This window comes from Scyliorhinus torazame, chromosome 15 (assembly GCF_047496885.1).
Source record: "Scyliorhinus torazame isolate Kashiwa2021f chromosome 15, sScyTor2.1, whole genome shotgun sequence".
Taxonomy (NCBI): Eukaryota; Metazoa; Chordata; class Chondrichthyes; order Carcharhiniformes; family Scyliorhinidae; genus Scyliorhinus; species Scyliorhinus torazame.
The window spans coordinates 203619991-203643698 of NC_092721.1; the positions used below are offsets into that span (position 1 = coordinate 203619991).

General features: G+C 50.5%; 1 protein-coding gene across 1 annotated transcript in view; it reads right to left on the reverse strand.

Annotated features, from left to right (window-relative positions):
- LOC140392133 (arf-GAP with Rho-GAP domain, ANK repeat and PH domain-containing protein 1-like) overlaps positions 1-23697 on the reverse strand; it is a 209737-nt gene extending 186040 nt beyond the window's left edge. Inside the window, 3 exon segments of the mRNA XM_072477471.1 lie at positions 13821-13941; positions 21785-21854; positions 23608-23697. Of these exon segments, the coding sequence (XP_072333572.1) occupies positions 13821-13941; positions 21785-21854; positions 23608-23666 (250 nt within the window). The 5' untranslated portion in view covers positions 23667-23697.
- Between the last annotated feature and the right edge of the window lie 11 nt (positions 23698-23708).

Below are 23708 nucleotides of genomic sequence, written 5' to 3' on the forward strand. Positions count from 1 at the left end.
CTCGCGCGCGCGTCCTTTTCTTTCCCTCTCGCGCGCGTCCTTTTCTTTCTCTCTCTCGCGCACGTCCTTTTCTTTCTCTTTCTCGCGTCTTTCTCTTTCCCTTTCTCGCGTCTCTTTCTCTTTCTCGCGTCTCTTTCTCACGTCTTTCTCTTTCTCGCGTCTCTTTCTCTTTCTCGCGTCTCTTTCTCTTTCTCGCGTCCCTTTCTCTTTCTCGCGTCTCTTTCTCTTTCTCGCGTCTCTTTCTCTTTCTTGCGTCACTTTCCCTTTCTCGTGTCTCTTTCTCCCTCTCAGGTCTCTTTCTCTCTGACGTCTCTCGTTCTCTCTGATGTCTCTTTCTCCTGTCTCCTTCTCTTTCTCGCGTCTCTTTCTCTTTATCTTTCTTACATCTTTCTCTTTCTCTCTCGCACGCGTCCTTTTCTTTTTCTCTCACGCACGTCCTTTTCTTTCTCTCACGCGCGCGCGTCCTTCTCTTTCTCTCTCGCACGCGTGCTTTTCTTTCTCTCTCGCGCGCGTCCTTCTCTTTCTCTCTCGCACGCGTGCTTTTCTTTCTCTCTCGCGCGCGCGTGCTTTTCTTTCTCTCTCGCGCGCGTGCTTTTCTTTCTCTCTTGCGCGCGCGCGTGCTTTTCTTTCTCTCTCGCGCGCGTCCTTTTCTTTCTCTCTCGCGCGCGCGTCCTTCTCTTTCCCTCTCGCGCGCGTCCTTTTCTTTCTCTCTCTCGCGCGTCCTTTTCTTTCTCTCTCGCGCGCGTGCTTTTCTTTCTCTCTCGCGCGCGTGCTTTTCTTTCTCTCTCGCGCGCGTCCTTTTCTTTCTCTCTCGCGCGCGCGTCCTTCTCTTTCCCTCTCGCGCGCGTCCTTTTCTTTCTCTTTCTCGCGTCTTTCTCGCGTCTCTTTCTCGCGTCTCTTTCTCGCGTCTCTTTCTCTTTCTCGCGTCTCTTTCTCTTTCTCGCGTCTCTTTCTCGCGTCTCTTTCTCTTTCTCGCGTCTCTTTCTCTTTCTCGCGTCTCTTTCTCATTCTCGCGCCTTTCTCTTTCTCGCGTCTCTTTCTCTTTCTCGCGTCTATTTCTCTTTCTTGCGTCACTTTCCCTTTCTCGTGTCTCTTTCTCCCTCTCAGGTCTCTTTCTCTCTGACGTCTCTCGTTCTCTCTGATGTCTCTTTCTCCTGTCTCCTTCCCTTTCTCGCGTCTCTTTCTCTTTATCTTTTTTACATCTTTCTCTTTCTCTCTCGCGCGCACGTCCCTTTCTTTTTCTCTCTCGCGCGCACGTCCTTTTCTTCCTCTCTCGCGCGCGCGTCCTTTTCTTCCTCTCTCGCGCGCGTCCTTTTCTTCTTCTCTCGCGCGCGTCCTTTTCTTCTTCTCTCGCGCGCGTCCTTTTCTTTCTCTCTCGCGCGCGTCCTTTTCTTTCTCTCTCGCGCGCGTCCTTTTCTTTCTCTCTCGCGCGCGTCCTTTTCTTTCTCTCTCGCGCGCGTCCTTTTCTTTCTCTCTCGCGCGCGTCCTTTTCTTTCTCTCTCGCGTGCGTCCTTTTCTTTCTCTCTCGCGCGCGGCCTTTTCTTTCTCTCTCGCGCGCGGCCTTTTCTTTCTCTCTCGCGCGCGTCCTTTTCTTTCTCGCTCGCGCGCGTCCTTTTCTTTCTCTCTCGCGCGCGTCCCTTTCTCTTTCTCGCTCCCGTGTGCGTCCTTTTCTTTCTCTCTCGCGCGCGTGCTTTTCTTTCTCTCTCGCGCGCGTGCTTTTCTTTCTCTCTTGCGCGCGCGCCTTTCATTCTCTCTCGCGCGCGTCCTTTTCTTTCTCTCTCGCGCGCGTCCTTTTCTTTCTCTCTCGCGCGCGTCCTTTTCTTTCTCTCTCGCGCGCGTCCTTTTCTTTCTCTCTCGCGCGCGTCCTTTTCTTTCTCTCTCACGCGCGTCCCTTTCTCTTTCTCGCTCCCGTGTGCGTCCTTTTCTTTCTCTCTCGCGCGCGCGTGCTTTTCTTTCTCTCTCGCGCGCGTCCTTTTCTTTCTCTCTCGCGCGCGTCCTTTTCTTTCCCTCTCGCGCGCGTCCTTTTCTTTCTCTCTCGCGCGCGTCCCTTTCTCTTTCTCTCTCCCGTGCGCGTCCTTTTCTTTCTCTCTCGCACGCGTGCTTTTCTTTCTCTCTCGCGCGCGCGTCCTTTTCTTTCTCTCTCGCGCGCGCGTCCTTTTCTTTCTCTCTCGCGCGCGCGTCCTTTTCTTTCTCTCTCGCGCGCGCGTCCTTTTCTTTCTCTCTCTCGCGTCTCTTTCTCTCTCTCGCGTGTCTTTCTCTCTCTCGCGTCTCTTTCTCTCTCTCGCGTCTCTTTCTCTCTCTCGCGTCTCTTTCTCTCTCTCGCATCTCTTTCTTTCTCGCGCCTCTTTCTCTCTCTCGCGTCTCTTTCTCTCTCTTGCGTCTCTTTCTCTTTCTTGCGTCTCTTTCTCGCGTCTCTTTCTCTTTCTCGCCTCTTTCTGTCTCTCGCGTCTCTTTCTCGCGTCTCTTTCTCTCTCTCGCGCCTCTTTCTCGCGTCTCTTTCTCTCTCTCGCGTCTCTCTCTTTCTCGCGTCTCTTTCTCTCTCTCGCGTCTCTTTCTCTCTCTCGCATCTCTTTCTCTTTCTCGCGCCTCTTTCTCTCTCTCGCGTCTCTTTCTCTTTCTCGCGTCTCTTTCTCTCTCTCGCGTCTCTTTCTCTTTCTTGCGTCTCTTTCTCGCGTCTCTTTCTCGCGTCTCTTTCTCTTTCTCGCGTCTCTTTCTCTTTCTTGCGTCACTTTCCCTTTCTCGTGTCTCTTTCTCCCTCTCAGGTCTCTTTCTCTCTGACATCTCTCGTTCTCTCTGATGTCTCTTTCTCCTGTCTCCTTCTCTTTCTCGCGTCTCTTTATCTTTCTTACATCTTTCTCTTTCTCTCTCGCGCGCGCGTCCCTTTCTTTTTCTCTCTCGCGCGCGCGTCCCTTTCTTTTTCTCTCTCGCGCGCGCGTCCTTTTCTTTCCCTCTCGCGCGCGCGTCTTTTTCTTTCTCTCTCTCGCGCGCGTCCTTTTCTTCTTCTCTCGCGCGCGTCCTTTTCTTCTTCTCTCGCGCGCGTCCTTTTCTTCTTCTCTCGCGCGCGTCCTTTTCTTCTTCTCTCGCGCGCGTCCTTTTCTTCTTCTCTCGCGCGCGTCCTTTTCTTCTTCTCTCGCGCGCGTCCTTTTCTTCTTCTCTCGCGCGCGTCCTTTTCTTCTTCTCTCGCGCGCGTCCTTTTCTTCTTCTCTCGCGCGCGTCCTTTTCTTTCTCTCTCGCGCGCGTCCTTTTCTTTCTCTCTCGCGCGCGTCCTTTTCTTTCTCTCTCGCGCGCGTCCTTTTCTTTCTCTCTCGCGCGCGTCCTTTTCTTTCTCTCTCGCGCGCGTCCTTTTCTTTCTCTCTCGCGCGCGTCCTTTTCTTTCTCTCTCGCGCGCGTCCTTTTCTTTCTCTCTCGCGCGCGTCCTTTTCTTTCTCTCTCGCGCGCGTCCTTTTCTTTCTCTCTCGCGCGCGTCCTTTTCTTTCTCTCTCGCGCGCGTCCTTTTCTTTCTCTCTCGCGCGCGTCCTTTTCTTTCTCTCTCGCGCGCGTCCTTTTCTTTCTCTCTCGCGCGCGTCCTTTTCTTTCTCTCTCGCGCGCGTCCCTTTCTCTTTCTCGCTCCCGTGTGCGTCCTTTTCTCTTTCTCTCTCGCGCGCGTGCTTTTCTTTCTCTCTCGCGCGCGTGCTTTTCTTTCTCTCTCGCGCGCGTGCTTTTCTTTCTCTCTTGCGCGCGCGCCTTTCTTTCTCTCTCGCGCGCGTCCTTTTCTTTCTCTCTCGCGCGCGTCCCTTTCTCTTTCTCTCTCCCGTGCGCGTCCTTTTCTTTCTCTCTCGCGCGCGCGTCCTTTTCTTTCTCTCTCTCGCGTCTCTTTCTCTCTCTCGCGTGTCTTTCTCTCTCTCGCGTCTCTTTCTCTCTCTCGCGTCTCTTTCTCTCTCTCGCATCTCTTTCTTTCTCGCGCCTCTTTCTCTCTCTCGCGTCTCTTTCTCTCTCTTGCGTCTCTTTCTCTTTCTTGCGTCTCTTTCTCACGTCTCTTTCTCTTTCTCGCCTCTTTCTGTCTCTCGCGTCTCTTTCTCGCGTCTCTCTCTCTCTCGCGCCTCTTTCTCGCGTCTCTTTCTCTCTCTCGCGTCTCTCTCTTTCTCGCGTCTCTTTCTCTCTCTTGCGTCTCTTTCTCTTTCTCGCGCCTCTTTCTCTCTCTCGCGTCTCTTTCTCTTTCTCGCGTCTCTTTCTCTCTCTTGCGTCTCTTTCTCTTTCTTGCGTCTCTTTCTCGCGTCTCTTTCTCGCGTCTCTTTCTCGCGTCTCTTTCTCTCTCTCGCGTCTCTTCCTCTCTCTCGCATCTCTTTCTCTTTCTCGCGCCTCTTTCTCTCTCTCGCGTCTCTTTCTCTCTCTCACGTCTCTTTCTCTCTCTCGCGTCTCTTTCTCTTTCTCGCGTCTCTTTCTCTCTCTCGCGTCTCTTTCTCTTTCTCGCGTCTCTTTCTCTCTCTCGCGTCTCTTTCTCTCTCTCACGTCTCTTTCTCTCTCTTGCGTCTCTTTCTCTTTCTCGCGTCTTTCTGTCTCTCGCGTCTCTTTCTCGCATCGTTCTGTCTCTCGCGTCTCTTTCTCGCGCCTCTTTCTCGCGTCTCTTTCTCTCTCTCGCGCCTCTTTCTCGCGTCTCTTTCTCTCTCTCGCGTCTCTCTTTCTCGCGTCTCTTTCTCTCTCTCGCGTCTCTTTCTCTCTCTCGCGTCTCTTTCTCTCTCTCGCGTCTCTTTCTCTCTCTCGCGTCTCTTTCTCTCTCTTTCTCGCGTCTCTTTCTCTCTCTCGCGTCTCTTTCTCTCTCTCGCGTCTCTTTCTCTCTCTCGCGTCTCTTTCTCTTTCTCGCGTCTCTTTCTCTCTCTCGCGTCTCTTTCTCTCTCTCGCGTCTCTTTCTCTTTCTCGCGTCTCTTTCTCTCTCTCGCGTCTCTTTCTCTCTCTTGCGTCTCTTTTTCTTTCTTGCGTCTCTTTCTCGCGTCTCTTTCTCTCTCTCGCGTCTCTTTCTCTTTCTCGCGTCTCTTTCTCTCTCTCGCGTCTCTTTCTCTCTCTCGCGTCTCTTTCTCTCTCTCGCGTCTCTTTCTCTTTCTCGCGTCTCTTTCTCTCTCTTGCGTCTCTTTTTCTTTCTTGCGTCTCTTTCTCCTGTCTCCTTCTCTTTCCCTTTCTCTTGTCTCTTTCTCATTCTCGCGTCTTTCTCTTTCTCGCGTCTCTTTCTCTTTCTCACGTCTCTTTCTCTTTCTCACGTCTCTTTCTCTTTCTCACGTCTCTTTCTCTTTCTCGCGTCTATTTCTCTTTCTTGCGTCACTTTCTCTTTCTCGTGTCTCTTTCTCCCTCTCAGGTCTCTTTCTCTCTGTCGTCTCTCGTTCTCTCTGATGTCTCTTTCTCCTGTCTCCTTCTCTTTCTCGCGTCTCTTTCTCTTTATCTTTCTTACATCTTTCTCTTTCTCTCTCGCGCGCGTCCTTTTCTTTCTCTCTCGCGCGCGTCCTTTTCTTTCTCTCTTGCTCGCGCGCGTCCTTTTTTCTCTCTCTCGCGCGCGTCCTTTTCATTCTATTTCTCGCGTCTTTTTCTTTCTCCTGTCTCCTTCTCTTTCCCTTTCTCGCGTCTCTTTCTCACGTCTTTCTCTTTCTCGCGTCTCTTTCTCATTCTCGCGTCTTTCTCTTTCTCTTTCTCACGTCTCTTTCTCTTTCTCGCGTCTATTTCTCTTTCTTGCGTCACTTTCCCTTTCTCGTGTCTCTTTCTCCCTCTCAGGTCTCTTTCTCTCTGACATCTCTCGTTCTCTCTGATGTCTCTTTCTCCTGTCTCCTTCTCTTTCTCGCGTCTCTTTCTCTTTCTCGCGTCTCTTTCTCTTCCTCGCGTCTCTTTCTCTCTCTCGCGTCTCTTTCTCTTTCTCGCGTCTCTTTCTCTCTCTCGCGTCTCTTTCTCTCTCTCGCGTCTCTTTCTCTTTCTTGCGTCTCTTTCTCGTGTCTCTTTCTGTCTCTCGCGTCTCTTTCTCTTTCTTGCGTCTCTTTCTCGTGTCTCTTTCTGTCTCTCGCGTCTCTTTCTCGCGTCTCTTTCTCTTTCACGCGTCTCTTTCTCTCTCTCGCGTCTCTTTCTCGCGCCTCTTTCTCGCGTCTCTTTCTCGCGTCCCTTTCTCTTTCTCTTTCTCCCGTCTCTTTCTCGCGTCTTTCTCGCGTTTCTTTCTCGCGTCTCTTTCTCTTTCTCGCGTTTCTTTCTCGCGTCTCTTTCTCGCGTCACTTTCTCTCTCTTGCCTCTCTTTCTCTTTCTCGCGTCTCTTTCTCGCGTCTTTCTCGCGTCTCTTTCTCTTTCTCGCGTCTCTTTCTCTTTCTCGCGTCTCTTTCTCTCTCTCGCGTATCTTTCTCTCTCTCGCGTCTCTTTCTCTTTCTCGCTTCTCTTTCTCTTTCTCGCGTCTCTTTCTCTCTCTCGCGTCTCTTTCTCTCTCTCGCGTCTCTTTCTCTTTCTCGCGTCTCTTTCTCTCTCTTGCGTCTCTTTCTCTTTCTTGCGTCTCTTTCTCGCGTCTCTTTCTCTCTCTTGCGTCTCTTTCTCTTTCTCGCGTGTCTTTCTCGTGTCTCTTTCTCTCTCTCGTGGCTCTCTCTTTCTTGTGTCTCTTTCTCTCTCACGTCTCTTTCTCTTTCTCGCGTCTCTTTCTCGCGTCTGTCTCTTTCTCGCGTCTGTCTCTTTCTCGCGTCTGTCTCTCTCTCACGTCTCTTTCTCGTGTGTCTCTTTCTCGTGTCTGTCTCTTTCTCGCGTCTCTTTCTCGCGTCTCTTTCTCGTGTCTGTCTCTTTCTCGCGTCGCTTTCTCGCGTCTCTTTCTCGCGTCTCTTTCTCGTGTCTGTCTCTTTCTCGCGTCTCTTTCTCGCGTCTCTTTCTCGCGTCTCTTTCTCGCGTCTCTTTCTCGCGTCTCTTTCTCGCGTCTCTTTCTCGCGTCTCTTTCTCGCGTCTCTTTCTCGCGTCTCTTTCTCGCGTCTCTTTCTCGCGTCTCTTTCTCGCGTCTCTTTCTCGCGTCTCTTTCTCGCGTCTCTTTCTCGCGTCTCTTTCTCGCGTCTGTCTCTTTCTCGCGTCTGTCTCTTTCTTGTGTCTGTCTCTTTCTCGCGTCTCTTTCTCGCGTCTCTTTCTCGCGTCTCTTTCTCGCGTCTCTTTCTCGCGTCTCTTTCTCGTGTCTGTCTCTTTCTCGCGTCGCTTTCTTGCGTCTCTTTCTCGTGTCTGTCTGTTTCTCGCGTCGCTTTCTCGCGTCTCTTTCTCGCGTCTCTTTCTCGCGTCGTTTCTCGCGTCTCTCTCTCACGTCTCTTTCTCGTGTCTGTCTCTTTCTCGCGTCTCTTTCTCGCGTCTCTTGCTCGCGTCGCTTTCTCGCGTCTCTTTCTCGCGTCTCTTTCTCGCGTCTCTTTCTCGCGTCTCTTTCTCTCGCGTCTCTTTCTCCCTCTCGCGTCTCTTTCTCTCTCTCGCGTCTCTTTCTCTCTCTCGCGTCTCTTTCTCTCTCTCGCGTCTCTTTCTCTTTCTCGCGTCTCTTTCTCTTTCTCGCGTCTCTTTCTCTCTCTCACGTCTCTTTCTCTCTCTCACGTCTCTTTCTCTTTCTCGCGTCTCTTTCTCTCTCTCGCATCTCTTTCTTTCTCGCGTCTCTTTCTCTCTCTCGCGTCTCTTTCTCGCGTCTCTTTCTCTCTCTTGCGTCTCTTTCTCTTTCTTGCGTCTCTTTCTCGCGTCTCTTTCTCTTTCTCGCGTCTCTTTCTCTTTCTCGTGTCTCTTTCTCGCATGTCTTTCTCGTGTCTCTTTCTCGCATGTCTTTCTCGCGTCTCTTTCTCTCTCTTGCGTCTCTTTCTCTTTCTTGCGTCTCTTTCTCGCGTCTCTTTCTCTTTCTCGCGTCTCTTTCTCTTTCTCGTGTCTCTTTCTCGCATGTCTTTCTCGTGTCTCTTTCTCTCTCTCGTGGCTCTCTCTTTCTTGTGTCTCTTTCTCTCTCTCGTGTCGGTCTCTTTCTCGTGTCTCTTTCTCCCGTCTCTTTCTCGTGTCTGTCTCTTTCTCTCTCTCACGTCTCTTTCTCTTTCTCGCGTCTCTTTCTCGCGTCTGTCTCTTTCTCGCGTCTGTCTCTTTCTCGCGTCTGTCTCTCTCTCACGTCTCTTTCTCGTGTCTGTCTCTTTCTCGTGTCTGTCTCTTTCTCGTGTCTGTCTCTTTCTCTTTCTCGCGTCTCTTTCTCGCGTCTCTTTCTCGCGTCTGTCTCTTTCTCGCGTCTGTCTCTTTCTCGCGTCTGTCTCTCTCTCACGTCTCTTTCTCGTGTCTGTCTCTTTCTCGTGTCTGTCTCTTTCTCGCGTCTCTTTCTCGCGTCTCTTTCTCGTGTCTGTCTCTTTCTCGCGTCGCTTTCTCGCGTCTCTTTCTCGCGTCTCTTTCTCGCGTCTCTTTCTCGCGTCTGTTTCTCGCGTCTCTTTCTCGTGTCTGTCTCTTTCTCGCGTCTCTTTCTCGCGTCTCTTTCTCGCGTCTCTTTCTCGCGTCTCTTTCTCGCGTCTCTTTCTCGTGTCTGTCTCTTTCTCGCGTCGCTTTCTCGCGTCTCTTTCTCGCGTCTCGTCTCTTTCTCTCTCACGTCTCTTTCTCGCGTCTGTCTCTTTCTCGCGTCTGTCTCTCTCTCACGTCTCTTTCTCGTGTGTCTCTTTCTCGCGTCTGTCTCTTTCTCGCGTCTGTCTCTCTCTCACGTCTCTTTCTCGTGTCTGTCTCTTTCTCGTGTCTGTCTCTTTCTCGCGTCTCTTTCTCGCGTCTCTTTCTCGTGTCTGTCTCTTTCTCGCGTCGCTTTCTCGCGTCTCTTTCTCGCGTCGCTTTCTCGCGTCTCTTTCTCGTGTCTGTCTCTTTCTCGCGTCTCTTTCTCGCGTCTCTTTCTCGCGTCTCTTTCTCGCGTCTCTTTCTCGCGTCTCTTTCTCGCGTCTCTTTCTCGCGTCTCTTTCTCGCGTCTCTTTCTCGCGTCTCTTTCTCGCGTCTCTTTCTCGCGTCTCTTTCTCGCGTCTCTTTCTCGCGTCTCTTTCTCGCGTCTCTTTCTCGCGTCTCTTTCTCGCGTCTCTTTCTCGCGTCTCTTTCTCGCGTCTCTTTCTCGCGTCTCTTTCTCGCGTCTCTTTCTCGCGTCTCTTTCTCGCGTCTGTCTCTTTCTCGCGTCTGTCTCTTTCTCGCGTCTCTTTCTCGCGTCTCTTTCTCGCGTCTCTTTCTCGCGTCTCTTTCTCGTGTCTGTCTCTTTCTCGCGTCGCTTTCTTGCGTCTCTTTCTCGTGTCTGTCTGTTTCTCGCGTCGCTTTCTCGCGTCTCTTTCTCGCGTCTCTTTCTCGCGTCGTTTCTCGCGTCTCTCTCTCACGTCTCTTTCTCGTGTCTGTCTCTTTCTCGCGTCTCTTTCTCGTGTCTCTTGCTCGCGTCGCTTTCTCGCGTCTCTTTCTCGCGTCTCTTTCTCGCGTCTCTTTCTCGCGTCTCTTTCTCGCGTCTCTTTCTCTCGCGTCTCTTTCTCCCTCTCGCGTCTCTTTCTCTCTCTCGCGTCTCTTTCTCTCTCTCGCGTCTCTTTCTCTCTCTCGCGTCTCTTTCTCGCGTCTCTTTCTCTCTCTTGCGTCTCTTTCTCTTTCTTGCGTCTCTTTCTCGCGTCTCTTTCTCTTTCTCGTGTCTCTTTCTCGCATGTCTTTCTCGTGTCTCTTTCTCTCTCTCGTGGCTCTCTCTTTCTTGTGTCTCTTTCTCTCTCTCGTGTCGGTCTCTTTCTCGTGTCTCTTTCTCCCGTCTCTTTCTCGTGTCTGTCTCTTTCTCTCTCTCACGTCTCTTTCTCTTTCTCGCGTCTCTTTCTCGCGTCTCTTTCTCGCGTCTGTCTCTTTCTCGCGTCTGTCTCTTTCTCGCGTCTGTCTCTCTCTCACGTCTCTTTCTCGTGTCTGTCTCTTTCTCGTGTCTGTCTCTTTCTCTTTCTCGCGTCTCTTTCTCGCGTCTCTTTCTCGCGTCTGTCTCTTTCTCGCGTCTGTCTCTTTCTCGCGTCTGTCTCTTTCTCGCGTCTGTCTCTCTCTCACGTCTCTTTCTCGTGTCTGTCTCTTTCTCGCGTCTCTTTCTCGCGTCTCTTTCTCGTGTCTGTCTCTTTCTCGCGTCGCTTTCTCGCGTCTCTTTCTCGCGTCTCTTTCTCGCGTCTCTTTCTCGTGTCCGTTTCTCGCGTCTGTCTCTTTCTCGCGTCTCTTTCTCGCGTCTCTTTCTCGCGTCTCTTTCTCGTGTCTGTCTCTTTCTCGCGTCGCTTTCTCGCGTCTCTTTCTCGCGTCGCTTTCTCGCGTCTCTTTCTCGCGTCTCTTTCTCGCGTCTCTTTCTCGCGTCTCTTTCTCGCGTCTCTTTCTCGCGTCTCTTTCTCGCGTCTCTTTCTCGCGTCTCTTTCTCGTGTCTGTCTCTTTCTCGCGTCGCTTTCTCGCGTCTCTTTCTCGCGTCTCTTTCTCGCGTCTCTTTCTCGCGTCTCTTTCTCGCGTCTCTTTCTCGCGTCTCTTTCTCGCGTCTCTTTCTCGCGTCTCTTTCTCGCGTCTCTTTCTCGCGTCTCTTTCTCGCGTCTCTTTCTCGCGTCTCTTTCTCGCGTCTCTTTCTCGCGTCTCTTTCTCGCGTCTCTTTCTCGCGTCTCTTTCTCGCGTCTCTTTCTCGCGTCTCTTTCTCGCGTCTCTTTCTCGCGTCTCTTTCTCGCGTCTCTTTCTCGCGTCTCTTTCTCGCGTCTCTTTCTCGCGTCTGTCTCTTTCTCGCGTCTGTCTCTTTCTCGCGTCTGTCTCTTTCTCGCGTCTGTCTCTTTCTCGCGTCTGTCTCTCTCTCACGTCTCTTTCTCGTGTCTGTCTCTTTCTCGTGTCTGTCTCTTTCTCGTGTCTGTCTCTTTCTCTTTCTCGCGTCTCTTTCTCGCGTCTCTTTCTCGCGTCTGTCTCTTTCTCGCGTCTGTCTCTCTCTCACGTCTCTTTCTCGTGTCTGTCTCTTTCTCGTGTCTGTCTCTTTCTCGCGTCTCTTTCTCGCGTCTCTTTCTCGTGTCTGTCTCTTTCTCGCGTCGCTTTCTCGCGTCTCTTTCTCGCGTCTCTTTCTCGCGTCTCTTTCTCGTGTCTGTTTTTCGCGTCTCTTTCTCGTGTCTGTCTCTTTCTCGCGTCTCTTTCTCGCGTCTCTTTCTCGCGTCTCTTTCTCGCGTCTCTTTCTCGTGTCTGTCTCTTTCTCGCGTCGCTTTCTCGCGTCTCTTTCTCGCGTCTCTTTCTCGCGTCTCTTTCTCGCGTCTCTTTCTCGCGTCTCTTTCTCGCGTCTCTTTCTCGCGTCTCTTTCTCGCGTCTCTTTCTCGCGTCTCTTTCTCGCGTCTCTTTCTCGTGTCTGTCTCTTTCTCGCGTCGCTTTCTCGCGTCTCTTTCTCGCGTCTCTTTCTCGCGTCTCTTTCTCGCGTCTCTTTCTCGCGTCTCTTTCTCGCGTCTCTTTCTCGCGTCTCTTTCTCGCGTCTCTTTCTCGCGTCTCTTTCTCGCGTCTCTTTCTCGCGTCTCTTTCTCGCGTCTCTTTCTCGCGTCTCTTTCTCATGTCTGTCTCTTTCTCGCGTCGCTTTCTTGCGTCTCTTTCTCGTGTCTGTCTGTTTCTCGCGTCGCTTTCTCGCGTCTCTTTCTCGCGTCGTTTCTCGCGTCTCTTTCTCGTGTCTGTCTCTTTCTCGCGTCGCTTTCTCGCGTCTCTTTCTCGCGTCGTTTCTCGCGTCTCCTTCTCGCGTCTCTTTCTCGTGTCTGTCTCTTTCTCGCGTCTCTTTCTCGTGTCTCTTGCTTGCGTCGCTTTCTCGCGTCTCTTTCTCGCGTCTCTTTCTCGCGTCTCTTTCTCGCGTCTCTTTCTCGCGTCTGTCTCTCTCTCACGTCTTTCTCTTTCTCGCGTCTCTTTCTCGCGTCTCTTTCTCGCGTCTCTTTCTCGCGCCTGTCTCTCTCTCACGTCTTTCTCTTTCTTGTGTCTCTTTCTCTTTCCTGTGTCTCTTTCTCTTTCTTGTGTCTCTTTTTCTTTCTCGCATCTCTTTCTATTTCTCGCTTCTATTTCTCTCTCTCTCTCGTCTCTCACTCTTTTCTTTCTAGCGTCTCTTTCTCTCTCTCACAACTCTTTCCCTTTCTCTTTCTCACGTCTCTTTCTGTTTCTCGCGACTTTCTTTCTCTCTCTCGTGTCCCGTCCTCTTTCTCGTGTTCCTTTCTCTTTCTCTCTCGCATCTCTTTCTCTTTCTATTTTTCGTTTTTCTTTCTATTTCTCGCGTCTCTCTTTCTTGCGCTCTCTCTTTCTAGCGTCTTTCTCTTTCTCGTTCTCATGACCCTTTCTATTTATTTCACTTTTTCTTTCTCCGTCTCTTTTCTCCGCCTCTTTCCCGCGTCACTTTCTCGTGTCTCTTGCTCGTCTTTGCTTCTCATTCGCTTTCTCTTTCTCTCTCTCACATCTTTCTCTATCTCTTTCTCCCGTCTTTCTCTCTCTCGCGTCTCCTAATCGTTTCTCTTTCTCGCGTCTTTCTCTCTCGCGTCTCTTTCTCTCTCTCTCTCTCTCGCATCTTTCTTTTTGTGTCTCTCGCGACTCTTTCTCCTGTAACTTTTTCTTTCACCCTCTCTCGTCTCTTTCTTGCGTCTCTTTCTCTTGCTCTCCCTCACGTCACTTTCGCTTTCACGTTCTCTCGCGTCTCTTTCTCTGTCACTTTCTCTTTCACTTCCTTTTTCTGTCTCTCTCTCACGTCTTTCTTTCTTTTTCTCGGGTCTCTTTCTCGCGTCTTTCACTTTCTCGTGTCTCTTTCTCTGAATATCTTCTCTTTCTTGGATCTCTCTACTCCAGTCATGTCACCTTTTCCTTCTTTCTCGTGTCTCCTTCTCATTCACGCATCTCTTTTTCTGTCTCTGTCTATCATCTCTTTCTCGCCTCTCTTTCTCTCTCTCTCTCTTTCTCGCGTCTCTCTCTCTTTTCTTTCTATTTCTCGCATCTCTTTCTCTCGCTCGCAACTCTTTCCCTTCCTCAAGTCTTTCTGTTTCTCATGTTGCTTTCTCTTTCTCACGTCTTTCTTTCTCTCGTGTCTCTTTCCCTTTCTCTTTCTCTCTCGTGTCTCTTTCCCTTTCTTTTTCTCACGTCACTTTCTCTTCCTCTCTCACGTCTCTTTCTCTTTCTCGTGTTTCTTTCTCTTTCTATTTCTCACATCTCTCTCTTTCTAGCGTCTTTCTCTTTCTCGTTCTCATGACCCTTTCTATTTCTTTCATTTTTTCTTTCTCGCTCTCGCGTCTCTCTCTTTCTGTCTCTCTCTCGCGTCTTTCTCGCGTCTCTTTCTCGCGCCTCTTTCTCTTTCTCGCGCCTCTTTCTCTTTCTCGCGCCTCTTTTTCTTTCTCGCGCCTCTTTCTCTTTCTCGCGCCTCTTTCTCTTCTTCGCGTCTCTCTTTTCCTGTCATGTCATCTTCTCCCTCTTTCTCGTGTCTCTTCCTCTCTCTCACGTCTCTTTCTCATTCTCGCATCTCTCTCTCTTCCTCATGGCTCCGTCTCTCTTTTTGTCTCTCTCGTGTCCCTTTCTCTCACTCCCTCTTTTTGTCTTCTATTGCTCCCTCACTTTCTCTCTCTCCCCCTGGAATACTGTTGGGCTCGGAGGGCCACAATCTCCCAGTGTCCAGACTGATAATTGAGCACTCTACCCCCAGGAGGGAATGGAACCGAGGGTGAGAGGACAGTATGAGAGAGCAATCAAGGCCTCACCCCGATCCCATTCCACCATCCCCCCCAGAACCGCCTGGGTAACATGTAGCCAGATCGGCCACCAGCATTCCGGACTCGAATCAGAGAGTAAACTCCGAGAATTCCCAATCCAACCATCTCCCCTCCTGGCTGAAAGGCCCACACAAATCCCACTTCATCGGAGAATCCTTCGGAACTCACCGTCACTTTCCGCCCGGAATACAAAGGTCCGATTCGATGTAATGACCTCAAACTTCTGGTCACCAACCGATGAAACCTGGGTAATGGATTTGATGGAGATAACACGCTTGGAATAAACTTCCTGGAAATCATACAATGAGGAAAGGAAAAGGGAAACATTAGTCGCAAAATTATGTTAAAATGGGACGTGGGAAAATTGAAGCCAAATTCTTTGTCCCCGGCAATGAGGAATTTCAGTGACCTCGCTAGATTGGGACAGTTTTTCTTGGAGGAAGTTGGTGATTTGATAGAGGAATTCACCATCATGAGGGGTCAGGATAGAGTAGATGGAAAGAAACTGTTCCCATTGGTGACATTTCAGCAGGAATTAGGAATAGGCCACCCGGCCCTTCGAGCCTGCTCCGCCAGTCAATACCATCATGGCTGATCCAATCATGGCCTTAACTCCACTTTCCTGTCCGTCCCCATAACCCACGACTCCCTTGTCAATCGAAACTCTGTCCAACTCAACCCTGAATATGTTCAATAACCCACAGCCTCCGCTGCTCTTTGAGGAACAGAATCCCTCAGACGAAAGACCATCTTCTTATCTCCATCTTAAAAGGGAGGCCCCTAATTTTTGGACTATGTCCAGAGTTTTAAATTCCCCCAGGAGGGGGAGACATTCTCTCAGCGCCCACCCTGTGAAGCCCCTCACAATCTTGGGTTTCAATAAGGTCACCGCTCAATCTCTTAAACTCCAATGGGTATCGGCCCAACCTGATCAACCTTTCCTCATCAGACAATCCCCTTCACCCCCGGATTCAGCCCAGTGAACCTGCTCGGAGCTCCTTCCAATGTAAATATACCTCTCCTTAAATAAGGATCAAAACTGTACACAGTTCTCTCGATGTGGTCTCACCAACACCCTGGGCGGAATTCTCGCCCCCCACGCCGGGTGGGAGAATCGGCGGGGCACCGCGCGTGTCCCGTCACGCCGCCCCGACACCCGCACGTGATTCTCCCCCCCCCCCCCCCAAACTGGCACGGCGGGAATCACGGCTGGCCGCTCGGAGAATCGGCGCTCGCAATTTGCAACGGGCGAGCAGCGATTCTCCGGCCCGGATGGGCCGAGCGGCCTGCCCAACACGACGGGTTCCCGCCGGCGCCGTCCACACCTGGTCGCTGCCGGCGGGAACAGCGCGGGAACGCTGGGGGGGGGGGGGCGGCCTGTGGGGAAGGGGGGGGGGGGTCCTGCACCGGGGGGGGGGACTCAAAAGGGGTCTGGCCCGTGATCGGTGCCCACCGATCGGCGGGCCGGCCTCTCCGAAGGAGGACCTCCTTTCCTCCGCTGCCCCGCAAGATCCAACATCTTCTTGCGGGGCGGCCTCGGGGAGGACGGCAACCAGGCATGCGCGGGTTGGCGCCGGTCAACTCCCACATGCGCGGGCGATGTCATTTAGCGGCGTTAGCCGCGTCATTTACGCGGCGCCGCTTTCACGCGGCGCCAAGGCCCACTCCGGTTTTCACTCCGGCGTCGGCACTTAGACTCCCGATGGGAGAATTGCGCTCCCTGTGCAGGAAAATTCCCATCCCCTTCGCAATCAACAACAATGTTCCATTTACCTTCCCAATCGCTTGCTGTACCTGCGTACAGACTGTTTTTGATTCATGCACTAAGACACCCAGATCCCTCTGCATGTCCCTGTTCTGCAATCTCTCTCCATTTAGATAATCTGATGCATTTTTATATATATCCAAACTGAGCTTGCTTTTATTCTTCCTGCCAAAAAGAACATTTACCCCGATTATATTCCATCTGCTAAATTTTAGCCCACTCACTTAACCTATCGATATCGGTTTTGCAGCCTGTCCTCTTTCTCTTGACAACTTACTAGCATTTCTCATTTTGTACCATCAAAAAAAAAATTACCTACCCTACATTCAGCCGCTTCACCCAAGTTATTGGTATAAGTTGTAAATGGTCGCAGTCCATAGAATCCCTACAGTGCAGAAGGAGGCCAATCAGCCCATCGAATCTGTACCGACCCTCCGAAAGACCAGCCTACCTAGGCCCAAGCCCCCGTCCTGCCCCCGTAACACCGCACAACCTGCACACCTTTGGACAGGAAGGGGCAATTTCGTACGGCCAATCCACCCAACCCGAGCATTCCACTAGTCACAGTTTGCTCATTTGAAAAGGACTCATTTATCTCTACACTCCATTCCCTGTCAGCCAACCAGCCCTCTATCCATGCTAATATATCGGCCCCATGCAATAAACATTTACTTTGTCTGGCACCATGCCAAGTGCCTTTTCAGAACGTAAATACACCACACCCAGGGGAACCAAGTTTGAATCCATCCTGCTTGTAACTTTCTCCAAGAACTTCAATTTGTTAAATAATATGTTAATAAATAATTTGTTAATAAATTTGTGAAACACAATTTCCCTTTCACAAAACCCTGTGAGGACAAACTAGAAAAACCTGTTTGACACTTCCCATTCCCACTCTCGGCAGTTCCCTTGATTTACTCTCTTCCTTTTTAAAAACCTGTAGAAACACTTCCCATCTGTTCTGATATTTCTAGCTAGCGTTGGCTCATACTCCGATTTCTCCTTCATGATATATTTTAATCAGTTTCCAATCTTCTGACCTATCATTAACCCTCGCAGTATTGGACGCTTTGTCTTTCAATTTAATATTATCTTTATCTTCCTTAACTAACTCCTTCTTTTTGAAAGAGGGCATTTAACAGTCAACCACATTGCTTTGATTACTTGCTTTTGAAGCGTAACAGGTGTGTAAACCTACGAGTCATCTCAGACTGTCTCAGCCCGATTTAAGAAAGGGTTTTAAAGCGCACTCACAGGGAGCTTTGCGCATGAGCAGTGGGAGAGGCCACAGGCAGAGTGAGCTTTAAATGTGGGAATTTGAAGCAGAGTGGGAATTCAGTGCAGAGCGGGAAGAGGAGCTCTCTGCTTTCTCTCCTTGACTTGTAACTTTTAAACCTTCAGAGAGTGATCTTGCCCTGTTGCAGCTGAGGCTACAAAGGGAGAGAGCTGATTGGTAAGTCGTGCGTAAGGTCGGTAGGTCTTCACAACTTTTAGCACTTGTAGTTCGAAAATATGTTTTGTAGTTTATAATCTGTAAGGGCTCCAATTGGTAATGCCGGAGGGGGGGGGGGGGAAGAGCTGGGCAGAGTGGGAGAAATTCAGGCAGCAGCCTCAGATGGTCAGCGGTTGCAATGATTTCAGTAGTTTCACTGATTTGCCTGATTTCGGTGGTTTCACTGATTTCATTGATTCACTGATTTCATTGATTCGCTGATCTCACTGATTTGCTGATTTCACTGATTCCAGTGATTTCACTGATTCACTGACTGTGTGTCCCGATTGGGGGAAAACAACTGAAAAGTGACATCACAGGAAGGTTGTGATTTGATTGGCTAACAGGGAAGCTTGCTGAATTTGTAAATCCACTTTAAATTATAAATTGATTTCAGACTGAGGTAATGAGGAGAAATATTTTTTTTAAATTAAATTTAAAAACCAAATTAAAAACTAATTAAATAAAATAGAGATGAAGGGTCGAGTGATGTGTTGTTCCTGCGTGATGTGGGAGCTGGTGGGCCCCATTGTGGTTCCCAGTGACCGCGTCTGCTGTAAGTGTTGGTTGCTTGAGGAACCCCGATTCAGAGTTGATGAGTTGGATGCTGGCCTTCGGATGCTGCGACACATCCCGGAGGGGGAGAGGAAACCGGACACTGTGTTCCTGGAGGCACTCACACCCCTTAGTATCAGTAACTTAAATTCGGCCAGTGGTCAAGGACAGGAGGGTGTGGCTGTGAGTGAGGCAGGTAGAGGGATCCAGGAGGGAGAGTTGCAGGAGGGAGAGTTGCAGGAGGTAGGGTTGCAGGAGCCTCAGCCCTTGTCCCTATCCAACAGGTTTGAGATTCTTGCTCCAGTGTGGGCGGGAACGGGGACTGCAGGGAGGACGAGCAAAAGGACCACAGCTCGGTGGTACAGGAAGCCATTCGAGTGGGGGGGGAGAAAAGAAATATAGTTGTAATTGGGGAAAGTATAGGTAGGGGCATTGACACTGTGCTCTGTGACCAGGATCAAGAATCCCGAACGTTGTGGTGGTCAGGTTCGGTATATCTCATCTGGGCTACAGAGGAACTTAGAGTGGGAGGGTAAAAATCCAGTTGTGTGCTCCACGTAGGTACCAAGGGCGTAGACAGAACAAGGACAGAGGTTCTGCTAAGCAGGTATGAACAGCTAAGCGCTAAATTAAAAAGCAGACCCAAAGGGGTAATAATCTCTGGATTACTACCTGAGCCACAAGCTAATTGGCACAGGGTCAATAAGATTAAGGAAGGAAATGCCTGGCTCAAAGATTGGTGTGGGTAGAATGGGTTTGAATTCATGGGGCACTGGCACCAGTACTGGGGGAAGAGGGGGCAAATTAAGCTTTGCGCAGGTGAAGTTCGAGACAGCCTGAGTGAGTGAGACAGCCAGAGTGGGGATTGGAACTTGGTAATTTGGAACAGTGTGGTAATCCGGTGCAGAGTGGGTCAGTGTATACCGTTCTGGATACTGCTGACGGGGATAGCTTATCAGGGGAAAACAACAGCAGCCAGAACAGTGGATTTGGCTTTGTTTATGGTCACGTGTACCGAGGTACAGTGAAAAGTATTTTTCTGCGAGCAGCTCAACAGATCATTAAGTACATGGGAAGAAAAGGGAATAAAAGAAAATACATAATAGGGCAACACAACATATACAATGTAACTACATAAGCACTGGCATCGGATGAAGCACACAGGGTGTAGTGTTAATGAGGTCAGTCCATAAGAGGGTCATTTAGGAGTCTGGTGACAGTGGGGAAGAAGCTGTTTTTGAGTCTGTTCGTGTGTGTTCTCAGACTTCTGTATCTCCTGCCCGATGGAAGAAGTTGGAAGAGTGAGTAAGCCGGGTGGGAGGGGTCTTTGAGTATGTTGCCCGCTTTCCCCAGGCAGCGGGAGATGTAGATAATCAATGGATGCCACCACAACTGGCTCTGTTGCTCAGCAGTGGACGTGATTTATTTAGATTTCCAGAAGTTCTTTGACAAGGTGCCGCAAAGGAGACTGTTAAATAAGTTAAGAGCCCATGGTGCTCAGGGTAGGATCCTGGCATGGATAGAGGATTGGCTGACTGGCAGAAGGCAAGGAGTGGGGACAAAGAGATCTTTTTCAGGATGGCAGCCGGTGACTAGTGGTGTGCCTCAGGAGTCTGTGCTGGGACCACAACTTTTTACAACATACATTAATGATCTGGAAGAAGGAACTGAAGGCACTGTTGCTAAGTTTGCAGATGATACAAAGATCTGTAGAGGGACAGGTAGCATTGAGGAAGCAGGAGGGCTGCAGAAGGACTTGGACAAGCTAGGAGAGTGGGCAATGAAGTGGCAGATGGAATACAATGTGGAAAAGTGTGAGGTTATGCACTTTGGTAGGAAGAATGGAGGCATAGACTATTTTCTAACTGGGAAAAGGCTTCGGAAATCAGAAGCGCAAAGGGACTTGGGAGTCCTTGTTCAAGATTCTCTTCAGGTTAAATTGCAGGTTCAGTCGGCAGTTAAGAAGCCAAATGCAATGTTAGCATTCTTGCCAAGAGGGCAAGAATACAAGACCAGGGATGTACTGTAGAGGCTGTATAAGGCTCTGGTCAGACCCCATTTGGAGTACTGCAAGTTCATTTCTTAAACGTGGAGGCCAAAACTGCACACAGTATTCGAGATGTGGTTTCACTAAAACCCCGTACAACTGGAGCTTTAATCTTGTTCTCCAATCACCTCACAATAAAGACCAACTTGCCATTTGCCTTCCTGATTGCTTTCTGCAACTGTATGTTATCTTGCTGCATTCCCGGTTCCAGTACACCCAACTCTCTTTGAACAGCAATTTTCCAAGATTCACATTTTTTTGCAAAATATTCTGTTTTTCTACTTATAACCTCACACTTCGGTACATTATGCTCCATCGACCACCTTACTGCCAACTCACTTAATCTGTCTATATCTCTTTACAGCCTCTGTATATCTCTGTATCCTCCTCACAACTTACGTTCCAACCTAGCTTTAGTATCATAAGCAAACTTCGATGCATTACTTGTGATCCCTTTGCCCAAGTTGTTAATATAGATTGTAAATAGTTGAGGCACCAGCACTGATCCCAACTAGTCAGCCATCTTGAAAATGCCTTATTTTTCCCTACTCCCTGCTTCCTCATAGAATCATAGAGTTTACAGTGCAGAAGGAGAATTTTGGCCCATCGAGTTTGTACCAGCCCTTGGAAAGAGCATCCCACTTAAGTCCACACTTCCAACCTATCCCCATAAACCCAGTAACCCCACCTAACCTATTTGGACACTAAGGGCAATTTAGCACAGCCAATCCACCTAACCTGCACATCTTCGGACTGTGGGAGGAAACCGGAGCACCCGGAGGAACCCCACGCACACACGGGGAGAACGTGCAGACTCCGCACAGACAGTGACCCAAGCCGGGAATCAAACCCGAGTCCCTGGCGCTGTGAAGCAACGGTGCTACCCACTGTGCTACGGAATCACGCAAGTGTTTAATGCGAGGGTATCTCCAAACCCAGAAGGGTAACGTGGTATTCCGGTTCATTGTGGTACATAGAGCATAGAACACACAGTGCAGAAGGAGGCCATTCGGCCTATTGAGTCTGCACCGACCCACTTAAGCCCTCACTTCCACCCTATCCCCGTAACCCAATAGCCCCTCCTGACCTTTTTGGTCACTAAGGGCAATTTATCACGGCCAATTCACCTAACCTGCACGTCTTTGGACTGTGGGAGGAAACCGGAGCACCCGGAGGAAACCCACGCACACACGGGGAGGATGTGCAGACTCCGCACAGACAGTGACCCAAGCCCGGAATCAAACCCGTTTGTTAACCAATCCTCATAAGCCCTTATTACCCTTTTCTGTGGCACCTTATCAAACGCCCTTTGGGAATCCAGGTACACTGCATATATTGGTTCCCCTTTAGATGGTTCCCCTACGTGTTACATATACAAAAAAATTCCCCAAAATCTAGTCCAGCCAGTGAACCCATATTGACTTTGAAGGGGCCTCGAAGCCACTGGCTGAGAGTCGTGGAGACAGATTCAATCGAGGTTTTCAAGGGAGAATTGGGAGAGTTGACGGCGGAGAAACAGTTGAAGGTGTGCAGGGGTATAGACTGGGTGAGTTTCTCTTGCCGGGGAGGGGCAACGTGGGCACAATGGGCCAAATAGACTCCTTGTGTGCCGAAACTCGCTGTGATTCCAGAGAGGGGAGCGTTGGGATTGAGGGGGGACAGCAGACGAGAGGAGGGAAAGAGAAACTCAGAATTGTGAAGGGCTCTGTAGAATATCTGAGAATAAACCTCTCGAGTGGCAGGAGGGCCGGTAAGATTTCAAACACAGTCATCCACAAAAAACGAGAAGGAGACACAAAAGACCAAGACCAGAATTCACCGGCCATTGCCATTCACTTTCCCCATCAGCAACGCACCCCCCCCCCCCCCCCCCCCCCCGCCCATGGGTTTCCCAGCGGAGTGGGCTGGCTTCAAATGGGAAACCCCATTGACAAGCGACGGGAAGACAGAACCACGCCAACGGCGGGCTGCCAAGAAATACGCGGCTGGGAAAACAAAGAATCCAGCCACTTTATTATTACGCAGAGCGCGTTATGATCTGGAATGCACTGTCCAAAACGGCAGTGGGAGCAAATTGATGGTAACTTTCAAATAGGCATTGGATAAATGCCTTCAAAGGAAAATATTTGGAGAATTATGGGGCGAAACAGACTAATTGGATATTCTTTCAGAGAGCCAGTATGGGCATGGTGGGCCGAATGGCCTCCTCCTGTGCTGTAAGGTCCCATGATTCGGCACACAACATGACTCCCAATCCAGGACTTCAGACTCACCTTATCGTTCTCAAAGTATCTCAGGTAGTCAGGGTCCAGTCTGACAAATCTCCGCTGGTAAATGTAGGAGCTGCGGAGAGTCGGCGGAGAGAAAGAAAGAGAGAGAGAGAAATTAGGGAGCGGCGATTGTTGGAGGATTAAATATCTCTGATCTATCACTCAATCACAGCTTACTGTTCACATCACCCTCTGAGCTTCTTCATTGAAATCCCATTCAATCGCCAGGAATCAGAATCCCACCGATTTATTCCACATCAACTGAGACCAACTCAAAACAATAGAGATACGGCAGGGTCGATATCACCCACCCCACCCACACAGCACACCCTCCCCCTCAACCACATCTTCCCTCACCCCCACCCTGCACCCACATCCCCCTCTCACCCACACAGCACACCCTGCCTCCTGAACCACATCCTCCCTCACCCACACCCCTCCTCCCCCACCCCCACGCCTCCATGTCTCCTTCCCCCTTATCCCCTCCCACACCCCCCCACACACACACCCTCATCAGTACCCTCCGCATCTGCACCTGTCCCACACCAAAACCCCCCCCCCGAACCAACACACCTCGTGCCCCCCACAACCACACACCCCTCTGTCCTAGACCACGCCCCACAAATACACCCCGCCACCCACACACACCCCTCACCTACATACTCTGCATCTCCACCCCCCCCCCGACCCTCAACATTCCCAAATTGCCCCACCTCCAACAACCCCCCCCCCGAGGAGAAATGCAGGGTTGGGGGGTGGGGGGGGGGGAACAGGCACACAGGCAGCACAGGCCGAGCACAGATGGACACATTCATTGTTCACAGATTAACGTCGCGAGGAGCTACTTTCAACATTTCCCCAAGCACAAAACAGAAGCGGAAATTGTTCTGAAATTAAAATTGGAAAGAAAGAGGATCCCCTTTTGAAGAGGATTTGACCATCAGTGACCCCTTTCCAATGAGAAAGGAAAGGTTACAACGAGGCGGAATTAATCTTAGCCGAATGAACATGCAAACATCTCTCCTTGATCGAGAGATTGCAACCCCCCCCCCCCCCCACCCCCCCCACCGGACTCAATCCGGAGCCTTTACCATAAAGAGTGGGGAGGGGGAGGTGAACAGGGAGGGGCCAGAATCTCATCCATGTCACCCCAGACGTGGGTCACTTACCGACTTGGCCTCGGGGGTCTCTGAGGCACAGGGAAGAGTGGGCAGCACTTCCTAAATCAACGGTTGGAAGCATGGCGGCCAATTGTGGGCACCGCACTTTCAGAAAGAATGTCAGGGTCTTGGAGAGGGCGCGGGGGAGATTTACCAGAAAAGTGCCAGGGCACGAGGGGGCTTCTGCTCATGGGGAGAAGCTTGGACTGTTGTCCTTCAGAAGGTGAAGGGGGGCATTTTAATTGAGGCGGTCAAAATCACAAGGGGGCTTTAATGTGAGTAAGCGAGGAGAAGGCGTTTCCATCGATAGGAGGGCCGGTACCCAGAGGGACAGAGATTGAAGAGCTTCGGTAAAAGAACCAGGAGAGCTCGGTCAACGAGCCTCGTTGAGCCTCGGTCAACGGGCAATGGCCTCGGTCTGTGCTGGAGGATTCTATTCTACGCACCCCCGGGCATGCAAGTCTATTCCGTCACCAACTTCGACCATCGACGGGCTCTGGGTTCTACAACACCCACAAGGTATGCCACAGCCTTCACCCACTGGTCAAACACCACCACCACCAGTTAAGAACATTTCACAAAAAAAAAGTTACGTTGCTTTCAAATTAAAAGAAAAAAATGAGAAGCCAAACACAGTCAGGCAGCTAACACAGCATTCCGGCAGACCTGAAGATGTTCCCAGTGGAGAAATAATTCAACCCAACAGCCTGGAGGAAAGAGAACATTCCGGAATTCAGAGGGTTCAGATTGTGCTGCCAGCTGGAATA